The sequence below is a fragment of the Channa argus genome, chromosome 9 (genome assembly GCF_033026475.1).
Source record: "Channa argus isolate prfri chromosome 9, Channa argus male v1.0, whole genome shotgun sequence".
NCBI classification, from domain to species: Eukaryota; Metazoa; Chordata; class Actinopteri; order Anabantiformes; family Channidae; genus Channa; species Channa argus.
In genome coordinates, this window is record NC_090205.1 from 2,480,168 (window position 1) to 2,499,976 (window position 19,809).

At 38.8% G+C, this 19,809-nt stretch overlaps 5 protein-coding genes across 5 annotated transcripts; all 5 read left to right on the plus strand.

The window, feature by feature from the left end:
* Positions 1–927, plus strand: LOC137133220 (olfactory receptor 13C2-like). The gene has a single exon (XM_067516589.1). It carries the CDS (start codon positions 1–3, stop codon positions 925–927), a length of 927 nt encoding a protein of 308 aa, XP_067372690.1.
* A 4,301-nt stretch (positions 928–5,228) lies between these two features.
* Positions 5,229–6,252, plus strand: LOC137133490 (olfactory receptor 6N2-like). The gene has a single exon (XM_067517155.1). It carries the CDS (start codon positions 5,332–5,334, stop codon positions 6,250–6,252), a length of 921 nt encoding a protein of 306 aa, XP_067373256.1. The 5' UTR covers positions 5,229–5,331.
* A 1,826-nt stretch (positions 6,253–8,078) lies between these two features.
* LOC137132637 (olfactory receptor 6N2-like) lies at positions 8,079–9,005 on the plus strand. The gene has a single exon (XM_067515450.1). It carries the CDS (start codon positions 8,079–8,081, stop codon positions 9,003–9,005), a length of 927 nt encoding a protein of 308 aa, XP_067371551.1.
* Positions 9,006–10,541: 1,536 nt separating this feature from the next.
* On the plus strand, positions 10,542–11,495 carry LOC137132898 (olfactory receptor 11A1-like). Its single transcript, XM_067515917.1, has one exon. The coding sequence runs from the start codon at positions 10,572–10,574 to the stop codon at positions 11,493–11,495; it is 924 nt and encodes a 307-aa protein (XP_067372018.1). The 5' UTR covers positions 10,542–10,571.
* A 4,347-nt stretch (positions 11,496–15,842) lies between these two features.
* On the plus strand, positions 15,843–16,843 carry LOC137133054 (olfactory receptor 6N2-like). Its single transcript, XM_067516182.1, has one exon. The coding sequence runs from the start codon at positions 15,917–15,919 to the stop codon at positions 16,841–16,843; it is 927 nt and encodes a 308-aa protein (XP_067372283.1). The 5' UTR covers positions 15,843–15,916.
* The last annotated feature ends 2,966 nt before the right edge of the window (positions 16,844–19,809 follow it).

Consider the following 19,809-nt stretch of genomic DNA (forward strand, 5'->3'; position numbering starts at 1 on the left):
ATGGATGATACATCAAATGTAACATATATAGCTCTTGATGGGTTTGTAGAACTGCACAAATACAGGTATCTTTATTTTGTGATCATGTTTACAGTGTATGTTCTTATTCTCTGCTGTAATTCTGCTATTGTGTGTCTAATAGTGATTCACCAAAACCTCCATGAGCCTATGTATGTTTTCATTGCAGCTTTGTTGATTAACTCCATTCTTTACAGCACTAACATTTACCCAAAGCTGTTAATTGACTTTTTGTCTGAAAAACAGGTCATATCATATTCAGCCTGTCTCTTTCAAGCTTTTATAAATTACACTTTAGTCTTTGCTGAGTTCTTACTGTTGGCAGCTATGTCCTATGACAGATATGTGTCTATATGTAAACCTCTGCAATATCCAACGATCATGAGGAAAACAACTGTGAGTATTTTTCTGCTTTTAGCCTGGATTCTGCCTGCTTGTGGACTTACCCTCAATAGTGCCTTTAATTCGAATATAAAATTCTGTAATTTTATTTTGAAAGGAATTTTCTGCAACAATTCAATATACAAAATTCAGTGTGTGATCTCAAGGGCACAACTGGTGTATGGTGCAGCCATGTTTTTAAGTATTGCACTGTTTCCTACACTCTTCATACTTTTTACTTACACCAGGATCCTCGTTATATGCTACCAAAGCTGCAAAACAGTCCGGAGAAAAGCTGCACAGACCTGTTTACCTCACCTGCTGGTTTTAATCAACTTTTTCTGTCTTGTTATTTATGATGTTGTTATAGTTCGACTGGAATTCGATTTTCCAAAAACGGCCCATTTAATAATGACTTTACAAGTTATTGTGTATCATCCTCTTTTGAATCCAGTCATATATGGACTGAAGATGAAAGAAATTTCTAAACACCTTGAGAGTTTGATGAGTCAGGTCAAAACACACTAATATTTCATCACTATTTACTGATGTATGTGGTTTACCTGTCAGGCACTGAATGAATTAGTTTTTATGGCTGATGCACTGTACACAGTGTCAGTTCCAATATTCATATTAATACCTCATGTTATACTGATGAAGTTCATATTGGTCATGAAGTGAGTAAATGTTTTAAATGTCAAAACTTGGAACAATTTAAAGTTGATGATAACACTGAGCACAGCAGTGCAATAAAATGATAGTAATGGTACCACATGTATCATTTTTATACATTTCACACACTGTACAAATTATAACATTTTTTAGAAACTAGGATTGTGGCTCCTCAAAAAGAAAGAAAAGTCCCACATAAAAATGAATGATACTGAACTGGAGCATTGTGGTGATTGGTACAAAGATTTGTGAGTTTTTCATGGCCTTACTTATTTCTTCACACCATCAATAGTGCACCAAATAAATGTTAGAGATCCTGAAGCACAAAGAGGTGGGACTGCATGTGCCACACCTGGAGATGGTGGACTACAACACACAGGACAAGAGGGACGTGCTGCCACAGTAACTAGAAGCGTGGTGTTTTTTTTACATCACAGATACAACTGTAGCTAATTCAAACCTTATTTCAGGCCACTGGTTTAACATGTAAGCCTCAACATCTTGGTGCCCAGATAAGTTTGAGGAAAACTAATTCACCAAAATATCACTTACACAGTGTCAGGCTCACTTTGGCTCAGTCACTTTTTTTTTTTTTTAGCAAAATAGCAGTAAAAATAAGACAGTGGTTGGGTCAACTGATGTTTTGGCCACTATATTTAAATTCAGTGAGGTGACCAAAACCTTAGAACGACCTCTTGGATTGGAAGAAATAAATCAAAATGAGACTCTTATAGGTAAATGCTTCAGTAAAGAAATAGTTTGCCACAAATGAGAGTTCCAGAAAGCCAAGTTTGGTGCAAAGTTTTTATCCTTTACAGCGAAGAGAGCTGAGCCCAAACTAGCAAACTCAAAAGAACATTGTACTCTATGAATGACCACTTTCCTCCGGGAATCCTGGGAGGGATGCTGCTAGAGGTCTGCTTAAAACAAATCAATGTGTTTAAACCAGTGATTAGTTTCTAAAAACACTATACATGTCAGAACATGGTTACTGATAGTATTTTAAAGTCTGTAAACTATAGTACTGCACAGTTTCGTATAATTTTGTGGTCAGGATTTTTTGGATGGGGCTGAAAGGACACAAAATATTGGTAAAATATAAAGCTCCAGCCTCAAAATGCAGACTGTGTGTAAAATCACACACAAACAACCAACTGTAAGTTGTTTAGCACAGCACGCACACCCTGGTGTGACTTGGACAATCCTACTCATAAATGGAACATCCCTCCCAGTCAGGCGTGGCTGAGTCTACCCAAGCGTCTGTGAAAACCATTATAATGCAGTTCTTGCTGTGATGCCAGTTTGCTCCTAAGTGCGTCCAGCTTTACTTTTCTCTAACTGAACATAAAAAACAAATCAAAGGATTAGATGTGTTAAGGACCTCAGCGGCAGGGCTTGACAATAGATTCTCAGCATTTGCAGTTTTGTCTTTGTTTGTTTGTTTTGTTTTGTCCTTTCAGCTTATCCCGTGAGTTCAATAATTTTACAAATTTAACTTCCAGAGTAAAAAGCGTTTGAGTATTGTCAGCTCTGCTCTGTGAGTTGGTTTGTTAAAACAGTGAGGTTCTCGACAAATCGCTAATTGCTCTGATTATGCGAAAGCAGCAGCCGTCTGCATGTTACGCTAAACGTTAAGAGTAATATGTCACATAACTGAGCAGGTTCTGGTGGATTCTGGCAACCTCCACATTAAATCAGCCCCCATCCCTCTGCCAGCTACACCTGCTCAGCAGTGAACCGCCATGTGTCAACTCCTATGTCCTATAGAGTTTTAAAACCATAATCTAATTACATAAAACATGCAATTCATTTGTAATTAAACCTTAATTAACTATAGAAGTCATGCCATTATTCACAATCAAACTTTTTACAACTAATTACAATGTGAGGTCACAACACAAACGCCCATGAGCACTACTTGTTGGATGTACACTGCTGAATACTTGAAAATGACCTGCAGTTTTATGTAATCTTGATTTGGCCTTGTACAGTGGTTTTGTAGTCAAAACAAGTAAGTTTCAGTGAACAATTTTAGGAAACAGCAACAAAATTGTGGCCAAATGCTTCGTGGGTCGTAACTTTGGAGAACCACTAGCCACAGTGGATAGTGAGGAAAAAAGTACAAGTAAAGATTTATTTCTAAAGCACATTTCTAATCAAATATTATAAACACCATGTAGGAACCTGGTCACACAATAGGGGATTGAATGGGGGCCCACAGAGAAATGCAGAAACCTACAATGACAATAACTATCACTGCCCAGAGCTTGTAACCATAGGGGAGAGTTCGAATGATTGAGAGCTTTGCCTTCTAGCTCAGCTCCCTCTTCCCAACTGTTACTCCCATCCAGTTAATCACGGACACACAGTGATCTCTTGTCACTGGCATTTATTTCCAAAGATGTTCATTATGCCGTGAGAACTAAATAAAGTTCAAATATAAATAAAACACAAATCTTTTCTTTGACATAAACAGAAAATAAAATACAACACAAATAGCTTAATAAACTTATTTCAAACTGTACAATATCACTTTTATAAGGATTATTCTTAAATAAAATATAGGTAAATAACAGTTGTTACATTCCGTTACATGTCGTATCGCTAATTAAACCAAGTTGGTAACAGTCGGTACAATATAAACAATCACAAGATTGGGGGGGGGGATACAGTTCCATGACCAGGGCAGAATCCACATTGTTTCTCCTGAATCCAAGTTGTGACAGTTCTTCAGAGCCTTCTCCAGCCATCTATTGTGAGACTCTTTCCCCATCATTTGTGTCTATATGTCAACCTCTGCAATAACCAGCTATAACAAGGAGGACAACTGTTCATACTTTGATGATTTTACTTTGGTTTCAACCTCCTGGTGGACTCGACTGCATTCAGTACAGTACACCAGGATACTGGTTGTAAAACACAAGAACATCTGCACAGATTACTTTAGCTCATCCTCTGATTTTAATCAACCTACGGTAAAGGGCTGTTTATGTAGGACTTTTATCTAAAGCGCTTTACACTCATTCACCCATTCACAACCACACACACACAAAAACACAAAATACGATACAGTACAGTGGTTTTGATCAGTAGTTTTCTTCTGTCCTTCTATATGTTAAGATGCAAACATTGGTGTCACCGAGCCTCAATGTTCTACTGGTGTAGTCATGGTGTTAGAGAGACAGGAGTCCAAACCGTGCATCATTTCTGGTTATTCTAGGTTAGTTTGAATATGTCAGGTTCCAAATTGTTCATCTTACTGATTAATCTTCAGTTCAACAGGTTCTGTTCCTTTAGGCAACACGATTAGGAAACATATACAGCTCCATTTCTCTGCAGATGACCCTCAACTGTATTTAACATTCAATCAGATGAAACAAATCAATCAATAAATTAATCAAGCACATCTAAAAGATAAAAATTAAACTTGACAAAAATGTGGGCCTGAAACTCTCAGAAATAATCTAACCATATAGTTACTTTAGGTAACATAGCTTTGGCCTCGAGTGCTACTTCAAGAAACCTTGCTGGTATTTATTCATCTCTAGAACAGTTTTCTTCCAACGGAAGAAAATTAGTGGCATCCTGTCTTAAAGTGATGCATAAAAACTGGTCCATGCATTTGTTACCTTTAGGTAACAAACTTTCCCTACTTTCAGGATGCCCCAGTAACTCCATAAAAAGCCTGAAATTAATCCAAAATGCTGCAGCAAGAGTGCTGACTGGAACTAGCAAGAGAGATCATACTTCACCTTCACTAGCTTCTCTCCATTGGCTTCCCATTAAATCTAGAATAGAATTTAAAACCCTGCTTCTCACATATAAAGCTCTAAACAGTCCAGCTCCATCGTATATAAAAGACCTCATAGTTCCACATCATCCAAGTAAAGGACTTTGATCTCAGAATGCAGAATGTCAGAGTGTGTGTGTGTGTGTGTGTGTGGCGAGAACTATCTAATGTGAAACTTAAACTTTTTTATGTTGCAACAAAATGAAGGACTGTCGTCTCTTGAATGTACAAGTTCAGGACTCTTGAGTTTTTCTGAAGTTGTTATGTTATTGGAAAGTTTAATGAGCTCCATGGAGAGACAACCAGTCTCATAAAAACATTCAGCAGAGCGAAAACTTGACTTAGTCTGAGCTTAGTATCTGTGATACTGGTAAGAGGTTAATACAGTCCGAATAGAAAGGCTTGTTTTGTCTGGTACTTGTTTGTGACCTGCACGCATTAGGAATTCACATTCAGTTTAGAGAACCTTGATGGATGATAGATCAAATGTAACTTATATAACTCTTGATGGGTTTGTAGAACTGCACAAGTACAGATATCTTTGTTTTGTCATCATGTTTACAGCATATGTTGTAATAATCTGCTGTAATTCTACTATTGTGTGTCTCATAGTGATTCACAGAAACCTACATGAACCTATGTACATTTTTATTGCAGCTTTGTTGATGAACTCTGTTCTTTACAGCACTAACATTTACCCAAAGCTGTTTATTGACTTTTTATCAGAGAAACAGGTAATAATGTCCTCACTCTGTTTCTTCCAAAGTTTTATATACTACACTCTGGCTGGTTCTGAGTTCTTACTGTTAGCAGCTATGTCCTATGACAGATATGTGTCCATATGTAAACCTCTGCAATATCCAACTGTCATGAGGAAAAGAACTGTCAGTATCTTTTTGGTTTTAGCCTGGATTACACCGGCCTGTGAGCTCACACTGTCAGGTGCAATTAATGCTGAGAGAAAACTCTGTAACTTTACATTGAAAGGGATTTTTTGTACTAATTTAGTTTACAAGCTTCAGTGTGTGATCTCTGGAGCACAGGTCATATATGGTGCAGCTGTGTTGGTAATAATTTCACTGTTTCCTACCCTTTTCATACTTTTTACATACACCAGGATCCTGATTATTTCCTACAGAAGCTGTAAAACTGTCAGGAGAAAGGCTGCACAGACCTGTTTGCCTCACCTGCTGGCTTTAATCAACTTTTCCTGTTTCATTACTTATGATGTTGTTACAGGTCGAATGGAAACAGATATTACAGAAACTGTCCATTTAGTAATGACTTTACAAATGATTTTATACCATCCACTCTTGAATCCAATCATATACGGAGTAAAAATGAAAGAAATTTCTAAACACCTCAAGAGGTTGTTTTGTCAAGTCAAATGACATTATCACCTCTGTTATCACCTCTGTTACCTAATGTCCCTCAATCTCCAGTTATAAGATGTGTTTTTTTATTTAATGATTGATGTTCTCTATACTGTACCAACAGACATTCATGCACATTCGTATCGTTGTTTAGTTGTACCGATGAAGAACACGCCTGTTTTTCTATTCTTTCTTGTCTTCATTGCAGGCTATGAATTGGCAATGTGGAGTTTAAACTCGTTTTACCCATTTTAAAAATGTAATTTGTGTTCTCCAACTGTCTGTGATGGCAACAGCAAAGATTAAACTTGTAATGAAAATGTGCTTAAAGTGCGTCAAGCTTCAATTCCATTAACTGGTTGAAAATATAGGCAAACCCATGCAGACATTACAGCCATTTTTATTTAGACCCCCAGCATTGAAATAGTCATCAATGATTTTGATACAATTGACATAATTATAAGTCAACGTCTTCAATAACCTGTCGCTTTGGCAGCCATGCTGTATATACCCACACTTAACCACTACCACATGCTCCACAGATCAGATGGTGGTTTCAGATCAGGAAACTAAACTTTCTCTAAACTCTTCTCTTCCTACCATTCTACTGCAAGTGGGTCTTGTTTGTCTACAGGATGTTTTTCCAGACCCCAGAGGCTTTTGACAATTGACCAGTGGTTAATGTCGTATAGTAAACTCCATTAGTAGTCGCTTGAATTGAAGCTGAAACTATTGACTGCCCACATTTTTAGTGTTTTATTTCAGATCCATTATGGTGGTGTACAGACCCAAAATGATGAAAACTGTCTCCGATCATATATAACCCTGAATGAAAATACGGCCTCAGAGTCTACTGGTTGGTTTATGCCATGGACATAACACTGACAACCCAAACCTGACACAGCGTATATGATACATTTTAATCCCTGCCTCCAAACATAAAAAATCCCAAACTCCAGAAGCTGCTGAGTTGCCCATTCATGTTTCTTCCTTCTTACCTTTGGAGCCAGCCCAGAACTTTAATAAACATTAAATTATGATTAGTACTAGAAGTCTCAGTTTACTGCAGTAGTATGGGGTAAAACGTGCTGTTGTTACAAAGACAGCAAGACGTTCACAACAGAGAGTTTACTATGTCTGTATCTGGGAATTTCAATATTAAGGATTAAGTGATTAGATTTTGGGGGTCAAAGTTCGTCGGTCTTGTATCTCATCACATCTTGCACACGAAATATCAGCTCCTTAGCTTCCAATTGCTCCACCATGTTCACCAGCTCGTCTCTAACTTTTCTTCATGCTGTCGTTAACAAGGACGTTGAACCAAAACTGTAACGTTGTGGTCTGAACACTAAATACATACTCTACCAAACTAACTACACTAACTAAAGCTCCATATGAGTTGGTCACAAATGGGGTTGCAATTGCAAAAAGAGGTTGATCGTGGAGCAATTGGTTTTTTGAACTGCTTTTTGGAATATCAGTCTTGTACGTATATTGAATAAAAAGACAAGAACATGCAACCTCTATAGAAAAATGCAACATGGTCAGCCCACCGATTACAGAGTAACAGCACCACCACCTACAGGTTCAGGACTCTAGAGTTTTCTGAAGTTGTGGACTTGTTAGCGGAGAGTTTAATGAGATCCATGGAGACAGAATAAGTCTGATAAAAACATTCAGCTGAATCAAACACCTCACTTTCTCTGACTTTGGTATGTGCGCATGAGTAAGAGAATCTAATACTGGTAACATGTTGGCAGAACTGTCAGAGTGAGATTCGGTATTTATGCATGACTGTCTGTTCCAGGATCAGCTGAATTTGTTGATTAGGATTTCGATGGATGATGGATCGTAAATTAAATGTCACATACATAACACTTGGTGGATATGTAGAACTGCACAAATACAGATATCTTTATTTTGTGATCATATTTGGAGTATATATTCTGATAACCTGCTGTAATTCTACAATCGTGTTTCTCATAGTGATCGAAAAAAACCTCCACGAGCCTATGTATGTTTTTATTGCAGCTTTGTTAAGCAACTCTATACTTTACAGCACTAACATCTACCCAAAGCTGGTAATTGACATTGTGTCTGAAAAACAGATTATAAGGTCTCATCTGTGTTTCTTTCAAGCTTATATATATTACATTCTGATCTTTGCTGAGTTCTTACTGTTAGCAGCTATGTCCTATGACAGATATGTGTCTATATGTAAACCTCTGCAATATCCAACGATCATGAGGAAAAGAAGTGTCAACATTTTGCTGATTTTAGCTTGGCTTTTTCCTGCCTGTGGCCTTACACTGCATTCTGTATTTCTTACTGATGTTAAACTCTGTAGCTTTACTTTAAAAGGCATCTTTTGCAACAATTCATTTTACAAACTTCTGTGTGTGATCTCAGGAGTACAGTTACTATATGGTGCAGCCGTGTTTTTAAGTATTTCATTGTTCCCTGCGCTTTTCATACTGTTCTCATACACCCGGATCCTGATTATCTCCTACAGAAGTTGTAAATCAGTCAGGAGCAAAGCTGCACAGACCTGTTTGCCTCACCTGCTGGTTTTAATCAACTTTTCCTGTTTTATCACTTATGATGTTGTTGTAGTTCGACTGGAATCAGATTTTCCACAAAATTTTCGTTTGATTATGACTTTACAAATGATCGTGTACCATCCTCTCTTGAATCCCATCATGTATGGACTGAAAATGAAAGAAATTTTTAAACAACTCAAAAGGTTGTTGTTCCAGCTCAAATCACACTAATTCATCGACATCATTTCATTCAGTGATAATGATCACACAAGAATCAATCATATGAGCGTCTTAGTACATTTTCCAATGTTGATGGTTAATTGTTTAATTTGAGCAGATGTCAGTACTCCAGCTATTTCTTGTGATAAAATGTCTTTAAAGATTCACAGTCATCGGGGTCACGGTTGTACCAAAGGTTCTGTTCAGTGGCAAGTGGACTCTCTTTCTGAATCTTAAGGCCCAGGTGACCATCAGCGAGTGTGTCAATAACTTAATGACTCCACAGAGTTTGTAGGGCAGCGGTTAGTCAGAACTGATGAAGCCTTTTGGATGAGAGGTGAAGAATCTCAAATTTGAAGCATCTCTGTAAATTTGCATTTCAAAAGGAACCACTAGCAAGTCCAGTTGCCAATGGAGAGCAACTTTAGAACTCAGTTGTGTTCCAAGACTTAGCCCTGGAGAATTCAAACAAATAGAATGGTTTTCTCACAATCAGCTTCTTTTTATCAACCTAAAATAATGAGGGATTTACACTAATAATTCACACACACAAGCAAGAGCAGGACTGGGAAAAGATCACTGTGACATATGGTAGATATGTCCAGTTGGTGAGAAAGTAGTGTACATGTGGACTAAATGTGTAATAAATGACACATACTGCACATACAATAACAGTCTGTGATGTACAGTATTACAGCTTGTAGTATCGTACAGATGATGTTTTCGTTGGTAGGACAAACCTTAACAAAAACTCAATGCATGCTTCCATTGACATTTAGATTTTTGCAGCAAAATAATCTTTACAGATGAAACCACTTAATGATTTTTGAGCCAGAAGTAAAAACCTGTTGTTAGGCTATAAACAAACTACACCTTACTGTCATGACTTGACCGCTACCCCCCCTAAACTTCTGATTTGTAATTTGAGTTAGTGCACCTACCTCTTCTGTAAAAGACGTGTTTCTTATAGTGACCTGATATATCTACAGACTAAAGGTGGCTTAGTAAAATGATTCTCTGTGTTGGACAAGATGTCTTTATACATTTTTCTGACAACCTCTGTAGCCTATTAAAAAATTTTTAAAAAGCCCTAGTGGGATATTTATATTGATGGATTTTATATCTGAAGATAAAATGTGAAAATCTCTGCACCTTGTGTTTATTACAGACCTTATTTAAGGCTTTTAATTAAAAACCCATTCAAAAGACTTCTACAATCTATTTGATTGTTAAAATATTAGTTATGTGTTCCACAACACTTTTAAGTGTGCAATATTAATATTTTAACAGAAATTGGGCTCATGGCTCATCAAATCCATTAAACATTAATGACTTGAATACATAGACACAAACCAACACCTCTGGGTTCAGGACTCTTGAGTTTTCTGTAGTTGTTGACATGTTAGTGAAAAGTTTAATGAGATCCATGGAGGGTGAAGCAGCCTGATAAAAACGTTCAGCAGAGTCGAACACTTTCTCTAACTTTGGTAACTGTGAACTGATATCAGGTAATATGTTACTGTAATCTTCAGCGTGAGTCTTGTTTTGTCAAACATTTATTTGGTTCGGAGAATCCTGATGGATGATACATCAAATGTAACATATATAACTCTTGATGGGTTTGTAGAGCTGCAGAAATACAGGTATCTTTGTTTTGTCATCATGTTCATGCTGTATATTTTAATAATCTGCTGTAATTTTACTATTGTGTGTCTGATCTGGATCCACAAAAACCTCCATGAGCCTATGTACATTTTCATTGCTGCCTTGTTACTGAACTCTGTTCTTTTCAGCACGAACATCTACCCAAAGCTGCTAATTGACTTCTTATCTGAAAAACAGATCATATCTCATTCTCTCTGTGTTTTCCAAGCTTTTATATATTACTCTGTGGCTTGTTCAGAGTTTTTACTGTTGGCAGCTATGTCCTATGACAGATATGTGTCTATATGTAAACCTCTGCATTATCCGACGATCATGAGAAAAAGAACTGTCAGTGTCTTTGTGGTTTTAGCTTGGACTGTACCTTTTTGTGAGGTGGCAGTGTCCGCTGTCCTGAATGCGAACATTAAACTTTGTAACTTTATTTTGAAAAGATTGTTTTGTAACAACTCATTTTACAAACTTCAGTGTCTGACCCCTGCAGCAGTATCTATCTATGGTGTGTTCATGTTGCTAAATCTTACAATTCTCCCTCTGCTTTTCACACTGTTCTCATACACCAGGATCCTGATTATTTCCTACAGAAGTTGTAAATCAGTCAGGAGAAAAGCTGCACAGACCTGTTTGCCTCACCTGCTGGTTTTAATCAGCTTTTCCTGTTTTTTTGTTTACGATGTTGTTATAGTCAAACTAGAATCAAATATTCCTGCAACTTCTAATGTAATAATGACTTTACAAATGATTTTATATCATCCTCTATTGAATCCAATCATTTATGGACTGAAAATGAAGGAAATTTATAGGCACCTGAAGAAGTTGTTTCCGGTCAAATCACACTAATGAGTCAATGCTGGTAACTAATGTGTAAATGTTTTATGTGAAGTGGAGAATCGTGACATTTATTTAAATCGATGTTTTATTACTGATGTACTGTGTAGAATATGATCAGCTAATATTTGCATAATTTGTGTCATTGTCTTTAGTTAGTACTGGTGAAGCTCATTAAAAATGGTAAATTGAAGATGTGCTATTTAACCTTCTGAAATGTTGATTGTTCATCTTATCTCACAGTGACATAACATATGATCCCACCTGATACCACCTACGCTGGATTTCATTAATTAATCAGACAAACTTAAGACCTGCAGTAGACAAATAAGACCCTACCCAAGCCAGTTAGACTATTTAAAAGAAATGTTCCTCTACATGACCATCACAGCTATGCAGCGTTACAGAGCAGTTCATTTGTATAAATGTAATTCCAGAGAATATAACCTCTAACCAGGTGCTATTAAAGTCCATCTAATGGACAGTTGTCGTGGCAAAATTGACAATATCTGGTCTTAGACACCTCAAGTGTAATCAGTAAAGAATCTTCAACATCCAGGACGTCTTTTAAAGTTTTATTGTCATCCTCCACCCTCAGGCTACTGCTCCCAGCCCTTTTCTCCTTTTATGGAAGCATTTTCCCTGTTCAGCACTTTGATAAGCAGCTGTGAGCATGGAGTGACTCTGGGTCACTACAGTGTGGGATGGTCTGCATATGAGACGAAGTTTAAACAACATTTAAACATCCTTCAAAAGTACACTGAGTACAAGTTGCTATTATAACAAGGTAAAATGCTAAGAGTAAAATGTAATCATTTAATCAGAATTGATTTTCCATCACACCAGTTCAGACATATGTGTCACTCATTTGTTTCAACAAACACACTGAATCTGTTTTATGGAATGTGTTTATGTACACTGAGCTGAGATGGAGTCGCTCCACATGTCGTGTTTCTACTTGACTTCCTGTTTTCATTACAGATTCCCATCTTGCTCCCTCTCTACTCTCAGCTGCATTTTCATTCAAATTATTTTCCCCTATGTGATCACATTTCTCTTCCCATCGACTTAAACCAGACTCATCTCACCCTCAGTTTTAAGATTGTTGCCTCCAGTAGGACTGTGCCTTTTCAGACCTGCTGACCTGCCTGCTTTATTTATTAAATCTGATAATTGGTTTCTCTTCTACCAAACCTGCCTTCCCTGAGTCCTGAACTCTGCCTGCCACTCTCTGTTCTTTAAGTCCGGACAAACCTCACTCTGACATTTCTGAAATCTGCCTCCTGTTTTTGTATTTGGATGTGAATTCTTGATCATTTGGATGTTGGACTTCCAATAAAATTGACTTAGATTTCTGAGAAGTTGTCTGACTGCTTGGATGTTGATTTATGAATATTTAAAAATCATTTGAAAATTGATTTAACTGTATGTTGAGCTGTGCATTATTGTCCTCTCTGCTGAGTTAGTTGCTCTTCTGGCCAGTTTTCTCTACAATCTTTTCACAAATCTGTGGACTATTACTTCTGATTTAATGTCTGGTTACCTGAAAACTCACCCACTCTGTGTTTGATCTCCAGAGTATGTTTTTCATTAGGTCTGTTGGGCTCATAAAGGACAAGAGCCACCATTTTGTTCTTACTCACCTGAAGATGGCCATTGTCTCTCAGTATCTGGTCTCTCACCTGCATGGGACCCGGCACCTTCCTTCACATACCTACTATTCCGTACCATCACCTGCTGCTTACATGGAGACCAAGCCACACCCACCTGTTGGCCCCAGAAGTTGCTCCAGCGCCATCCTGCTTCCTGCCTGTCCTGACCACTTCAAGACAACTTTAGTTTTATATTAAAACACTTTTAAGACTGCCCTGTGTTGTCAAGGCTTAACTTGGGTCCTCTTAGCCCCATAGAATAATCTGGCTATAATGGACCATGCAGACACACAAATGATAAGGACAGGCAAAGCCAGTTGTGAAACTAAATTTGAGGAAATAGCCTCTGGAATTCAGCAAATCCCTCAGAAACTCCTTTCATTAACTCCTTCCTCTGTCTCCAAGTCAGAGCCTGCTCCATCTCAATTCATGCCATGAGGACTGAACCCAGAACTTGTCTTCCAGAAAGATACTACAGAGAACTAGGTCAATGTAGAGCATTTTTGGTCCAGTGTTCCTTAAACATTCAACTCTTGCCTTTTGCTATCACCACAGAAAGATCCCAAGGGACCTATATAATGTACCTCCTATCTGGATAGGGCAGCTCTGGGAAAGAGTAGAATGGCAGTGGCACTTGGGAGTTCTCATCCAGTTTTGAGGGTTTAAAATGAGCCATGCACACTCTTGAATATGTCCTACCCAAAAAACAGGCCTTATGGAGACTTGTCCAGCTGTTTCAGGGCCCCCAGTCTATTACAGACTTTGCAATCAATTTTAAAACCTACACTGCCAATAGCACTTTGAATGAGGCAACGCTGTATGACACCAGTATAAACTGGCAGCTTGGGAGCTGCCTTGGACTCTAGAGGGTATGTTTGATCTTTCAACCCACATTGATACCATCACAGAATGAGACATACTGTTGTGAGCCCTAGAAAACCACTTGCTTCACTGAGTCCTCTGTAAGAACAGCTGGAAGCCATCAGCAGACAGTCACGTTCCACATCAAGATACATGCCATCTCTCTTTCCCTACAGCAGCCTTGTGATTGCTCTATTGACCTGCGTCCTGTCCTTCTTTCATCCAAACAGAGATGTCAAGAGAGACAGGCAGAAATGTGGGATGACACAGTGGAGTGATGTGATGGAAAATACAGGAAGAGCTGTGTGAGGCTACAGATATATTGAGGATTAAGACAGAAGATTGACCTGCTGTCTTTGCAGCCCCCAGGGATTTCACGACTGTTATATATAAGTGTCTTCTCTGTGAAATGACCACTGTTAAGGACTGATTGACATCGAGGAGATTGTTCAGGGAGAGAAAGTCTGAGAGTTGATTGAAGACTGCTCATTCCAGGGTCTTTACCATAAATGGAAGAAGAGAGAAGGGCCTGTACTTCTCCACAAGAGAGGGGTCAAGAGAAGGCTTCTTAAGCCATGGGGTAATCTGGGCCTGTTGTCAGAGATGTGTGAATAATTTGTGTAATAGCCGACATTAGTGCGGGTGCAACTGCTTGAAGGAGAGTGGAAGGGATTGGATCCAGAGAGCAGGTGGTCGGATGGTTAGAGAGGAGGAGGGTGGATACGTCATCCTTACTTGTTGAGTTTAAAATGAAATGTTGGATGAAGTGAGCAGGATGTCATCATTTTGAGGAGAGAACTGTGAGCTGATGGCCGCCACTTTACTAGTAAAGAAACTGTCCGTGGTGTTGCTGAGCTTACCCTGGTAGTATTCAGTCTTTGTCCTGGTGACACTGTGAGAGAAAGACACAAGCAGATCTTGATATTCAGCAAGAGCAGTCTTGGATTTTTGCCACTTCCTCTCTTCACTGCTGGTGCATTGCTCACAGATCCGCTCGGTCAGCCACAGTTTAGAAGCTGAGGGATGAACAGGTCTTGAAGACATGGGGCAGAGACAATCCAGACAGGATGAAAGTGTGTTGCAGATGCTGTCCGTGACTGTGTCTGTATCAAAGGTGGGGAGGTGTGGGTAGAGTTGAGAGACCAGCGATGGGATTGTGTGGGAATGTTACAAGTGTGGTAGAAGAATGTGAATGTCACGAGATGAAGACTGTGAAGAAGTGATCCGATAAATGCAGAGGAGTGACTGAGATGTTGTCCATTCTGCACTTCGTCGGTAAGTCCAGTTGCAGCACCTCTGCATTAACTAACTTCTGTTAAAAGATCTGTTCAGATCTTTGATCTTAAAGTAAAATGTCTTTAGTTTGCAGCAAAAACAAAACCTTCAGCTTGCTTTTCATACTTTTGGGGGCAACTTTAAGCAGTGTCAGTACCACTTGACACCTACAATAACTGACTTGTTTGGCCTTGTTTTTTCCATTCGGGGCAGATGGTGTAAACACAGATTGGATATAGTTTCACGTTTGTCTTGACAAGGAGAAGATGTTGCAGAACCGATGCCTATTTCCATATACAAGAGATACAAAATCACCCATATATTCAGTAGGAGAGAGGAGATTTTACCCCTCTGTGCCCAAGGATGCATTTTCTTTGTGTTCATCAGTAGACACAATTTTTGTTTCTATGTTAAATAAACCAGCACCTCTGGGTTCAGGACTCTTGAGTTTTCTTTAGTTGTTGACATGTTAGTGAAAAGTTTAATGAGATCCATGGAGGGTGAAGCAGCCTGATAAAAACGTTCAGCAGAGTCGAACACTTTCTCTAACTTTGGTAACTGTGAACTGATATCAGGTAATATGTTACTGTAATCTTCAGCGTGAGTCTTGTTTTGTCAAACATTTATTTGGTTCGGAGAATCCTGATGGATGATACATCAAATGTAACATATATAACTCTTGATGGGTTTGTAGAGCTGCAGAAATACAGGTATCTTTGTTTTGTCATCATGTTCATGCTGTATATTTTAATAATCTGCTGTAATTTTACTATTGTGTGTCTGATCTGGATCCACAAAAACCTCCATGAGCCTATGTACATTTTCATTGCTGCCTTGTTACTGAACTCTGTTCTTTTCAGCACGAACATCTACCCAAAGCTGCTAATTGACTTCTTATCTGAAAAACAGATCATATCTCATTCTCTCTGTGTTTTCCAAGCTTTTATATATTACTCTGTGAATGGTTCAGAGTTCTTACTGTTGGCAGCTATGTCCTATGACAGATATGTGTCTATATGTAAACCTCTGCATTATCAGACGATCATGAGAAAAAGAACTGTCAGTGTCTTTGTGGTTTTAGCTTGGACTGTACCTGCTTGTAAGATGATAGTATCTGCCGTCCTGAATGGAAACATTAAACTTTGTAACTTTATTTTGAAAAGATTGTTTTGCAACAATTCATTTTACAAACTTCAGTGTCTGACTTCAGCAGCACTAACTATCTATGGTGTGTTCCTGTTGCTAAATCTTACAATTCTCCCTCTGCTTTTCATACTGTTCTCATACACCAGGATCCTGATTATTTCCTACAGAAGTTGTAAATCAGTCAGGAGAAAAGCTGCACAGACCTGTTTGCCTCACCTGCTGGTTTTAATCAGCTTTTCCTGTTTTTTAATTTACGATGTTGTTATAGTCAAACTAGAATCAAATATTCCTGCAACTTCTAATGTAATAATGACTTTACAAATGATTTTATATCATCCTCTATTGAATCCAATCATTTATGGACTGAAAATGAAGGAAATTTATAGGCACCTTAAGAAGTTGGTGTTTCATGTCACGTCAAACTAATACTAACTGAATTACAGTTGTTTCATGTGTAGTGGTAATGAAGAGATGTGGTTTTCTTGTATAGACTTTAAGATTATTTTTGACTTTAAATTGTCATTTATACTTATTTTATTGTCTTTAGTTGTACTGGTGAACATGATCAATGATAAATAAACACAAGCTAATTTCCCTCTCACCTAAAAACACATGAGAACCATGATGTCAGGTTTTTACTTTTTTAGAACTAATAAAACGTAGATGAAGTTGATGTATGTTGCAATAGACACACACGTTCCTGTGTGTGGTTGGGATGGCATCACCACTGTGCCCTTAAGTTCAAATGTTTCGGGCACATTATCGCATATTGATTTAAGCTCTAAACATTCAACATTAAACTTGCAAAATGTTCAACAGGACTCTGCAGGCCAGTTTTTGGTTACTGCATGTGCTCAGACAGATGCACTCATGTGATTCTGTTCAACACATGCACTGTGCAACTCTGGAAAGTAGCAACAGTAAGAAGAAATAGAGGAAGCAGCTCCTTTCTTTGTTAGTCTAAATAACACAATTAAGCATCAAGGATGTTGAATTAAACTCTACATATCTTCAATGCGTGAAACAAGTGTCCAGTCGTCCTCTGGCACATGTGCAGATATTGCACACAGACACAAAGTTTTTGGCTACATATCCTCCAAGACCCTCACAGCTTTCACCATGGCTTTACCAGCATCTGTCTCTCCAAAGGAAAGTCCTCGTACTCCTTCCTTTGTTCCAGTCAGGACCATTAGAGGCTAAGATGCTTTGTCATAAGAGGGCATGAAATTACTCAACGTATCTTTTTTTGATTCAAGTTTTGCAGTGTTACATCCAATACTACAAATACTCAAGGTCATGCATCCTCTGCAGAAATAACTTAAGTGGGTTCCACCCAGAACAAACGCCTAAAGTTGTTACATTGTGGTTGATTTTGACACAGTGATTACAAGAGAATGTATGAGTATGGATAATCATTCAAGAAGAATATCAATGAAGATGTGTGATCAAATCAAATCAAAATGTACAAGTATCAAATACCAAGAGAATTGAAGAAAACGGTTAAAAGGATTTGAAATGTTATGTGTAATTACTCTTTGATTGAACTATGTGTGTAAAGCTGTAATGAGGAAGTAACAAGGAGGCCGTGCAGACACAGACAGCTGGAGAAAAAGGAAACTACCTGGACAAAAATAGAATGATAGGATCATAGGAATGAACAGTGTGTGGGGAGACAGGACTGGATTAGTCTGCATCAGGAATCTTCACATAACCAGAAGTTCACAGAGACTAACAGGAGACATTCCAGGATCCACTGGACTAGGCGAGACTGCCACAGGTAGTTAGGCCATCGGGCTTGGAGATCAGACTCCATCACGGAGGAGGAAAACAGATGATGGGATCAAGCTTTAACCAGAGACGTTCACCAAACAATATTTACATTTTTGATTTTTACACTCTTCAACCAGCCTTTTCCTTGCTTTAATTATAATCTTATAAGGTTTCCTTAAAGTGTCCGTAGCCTCTCCTCATTGATGTAAAAGAAATAGATTAAGCCAGATTCACTAGATGAAGGCTCAAGTTGGTTCAGTCTAGACCCCAAAATTAATATCAGCTTAAATATTTTCCAGCATCCACTGTTACTATAAGACGCAGGCTGCCGTTAACCAGTGTTACTATATTACTATCTGTAGATTCAGGCTTATGCAGGTGAATGGTAAATGTTCTGCACTTATATAGCACTTTTCTACCTATTACACTGCTTCTTATTCACCCATTCACAGTCACAATCACAGATAGACACTGATGGGGGAGCTGCTATGCAGCTGGCCAACACTCACCAGGAGCAACTAAGTTGGGGTTCAGCATCTTGCTCAAGGACACTTCGACATGTGAACAGAGGGGCCGGGGATTGAACCAACAACTGTGAGATTGGTGGACAACCGCTCAACCTTCCTGCACCACAGGTGCTAGTTAAGAGGCAGCAGGGGGAACAAAGGGATAAAGGTTGTGAATAACTGGAAAAATTCCTTCACCTCACTGAGGCACTTGCTGAGTTTTCTCAGTACATCTGTAAACTCTTCACTTATGCAGCACCTAGTAGAGACGACAGCTGTGCTGTCAAACAAGGCCCTGGCCTGACGCAAAGGGACCAACTTGGGGTTCATTGTCTGACACAGGGACACTTTGACGTGTGGAGCCTGTAGAAGCTGGGGATCAAACCATTGACCCTGTGGTTAAAACGTCATAGTCTGTATTTTTTGCTTGTAGTTGATACCATACACGGATCAGCCACAACAATAATACCACCTGGTACTTTGTGGATGTTATGTGGCAACAATGATGCATTTTTTTGTACAGTTTGTCTTTCTCTAATTTATTTTCTCTGTCTCTCTCTCTCTCACACACACACACACACACTGATGGCAGCAAGTGACCACCGGAAGCAATTTGTCTCTAATATGAGGTCATTTTCCAACACATCACCTTAAGGCAGATTTGTGATATTTGGCAACACAAATGAAACTGACTGCACTCACTCGTCCCCAGCTGCTGTGAGGATACTGTAATCTGAGTCATTAGTGTCCTCTGATTTGCACTCCCACGGGTGCCCGGTGGTAAACAGGCCAGGCCTCAGGGGACCGGCCAGACTGCGGCCAAACTGGAGGCCGCTAATTATGACCCAGTGGTCGCAGTAAGCTGCTCTCGGGACAGAACTGTCCCAGCGAGTCACCATGTTGGTGATTAACACGTCACCAGAGGATTTTCACTTTAACTGCTCCTTAATGAGTGTCCAGGTGAGCTCCGCTAATTAGCTCAGTAATGATGTTATGAAGTGGTCAACAGGTCATTGTGTCCTTTGTGCTTTGAGAGCAATTAAACACATAATGCAACTTCAGCCAGTTGTCCACAAACTAAACTTTATCTCTGATCAACACTCATAATGAGAGTTT

Coding starts and splice junctions, on each gene's coding strand:
- LOC137133220 (XM_067516589.1), top strand. CDS start 1: ATGGATGATACATCAAATGTAACATATATAGCTCTTGATGGGTTTGTA.
- LOC137133490 (XM_067517155.1), top strand. CDS start 5,332: ATGGATGATAGATCAAATGTAACTTATATAACTCTTGATGGGTTTGTA.
- LOC137132637 (XM_067515450.1), top strand. CDS start 8,079: ATGGATCGTAAATTAAATGTCACATACATAACACTTGGTGGATATGTA.
- LOC137132898 (XM_067515917.1), top strand. CDS start 10,572: ATGGATGATACATCAAATGTAACATATATAACTCTTGATGGGTTTGTA.
- LOC137133054 (XM_067516182.1), top strand. CDS start 15,917: ATGGATGATACATCAAATGTAACATATATAACTCTTGATGGGTTTGTA.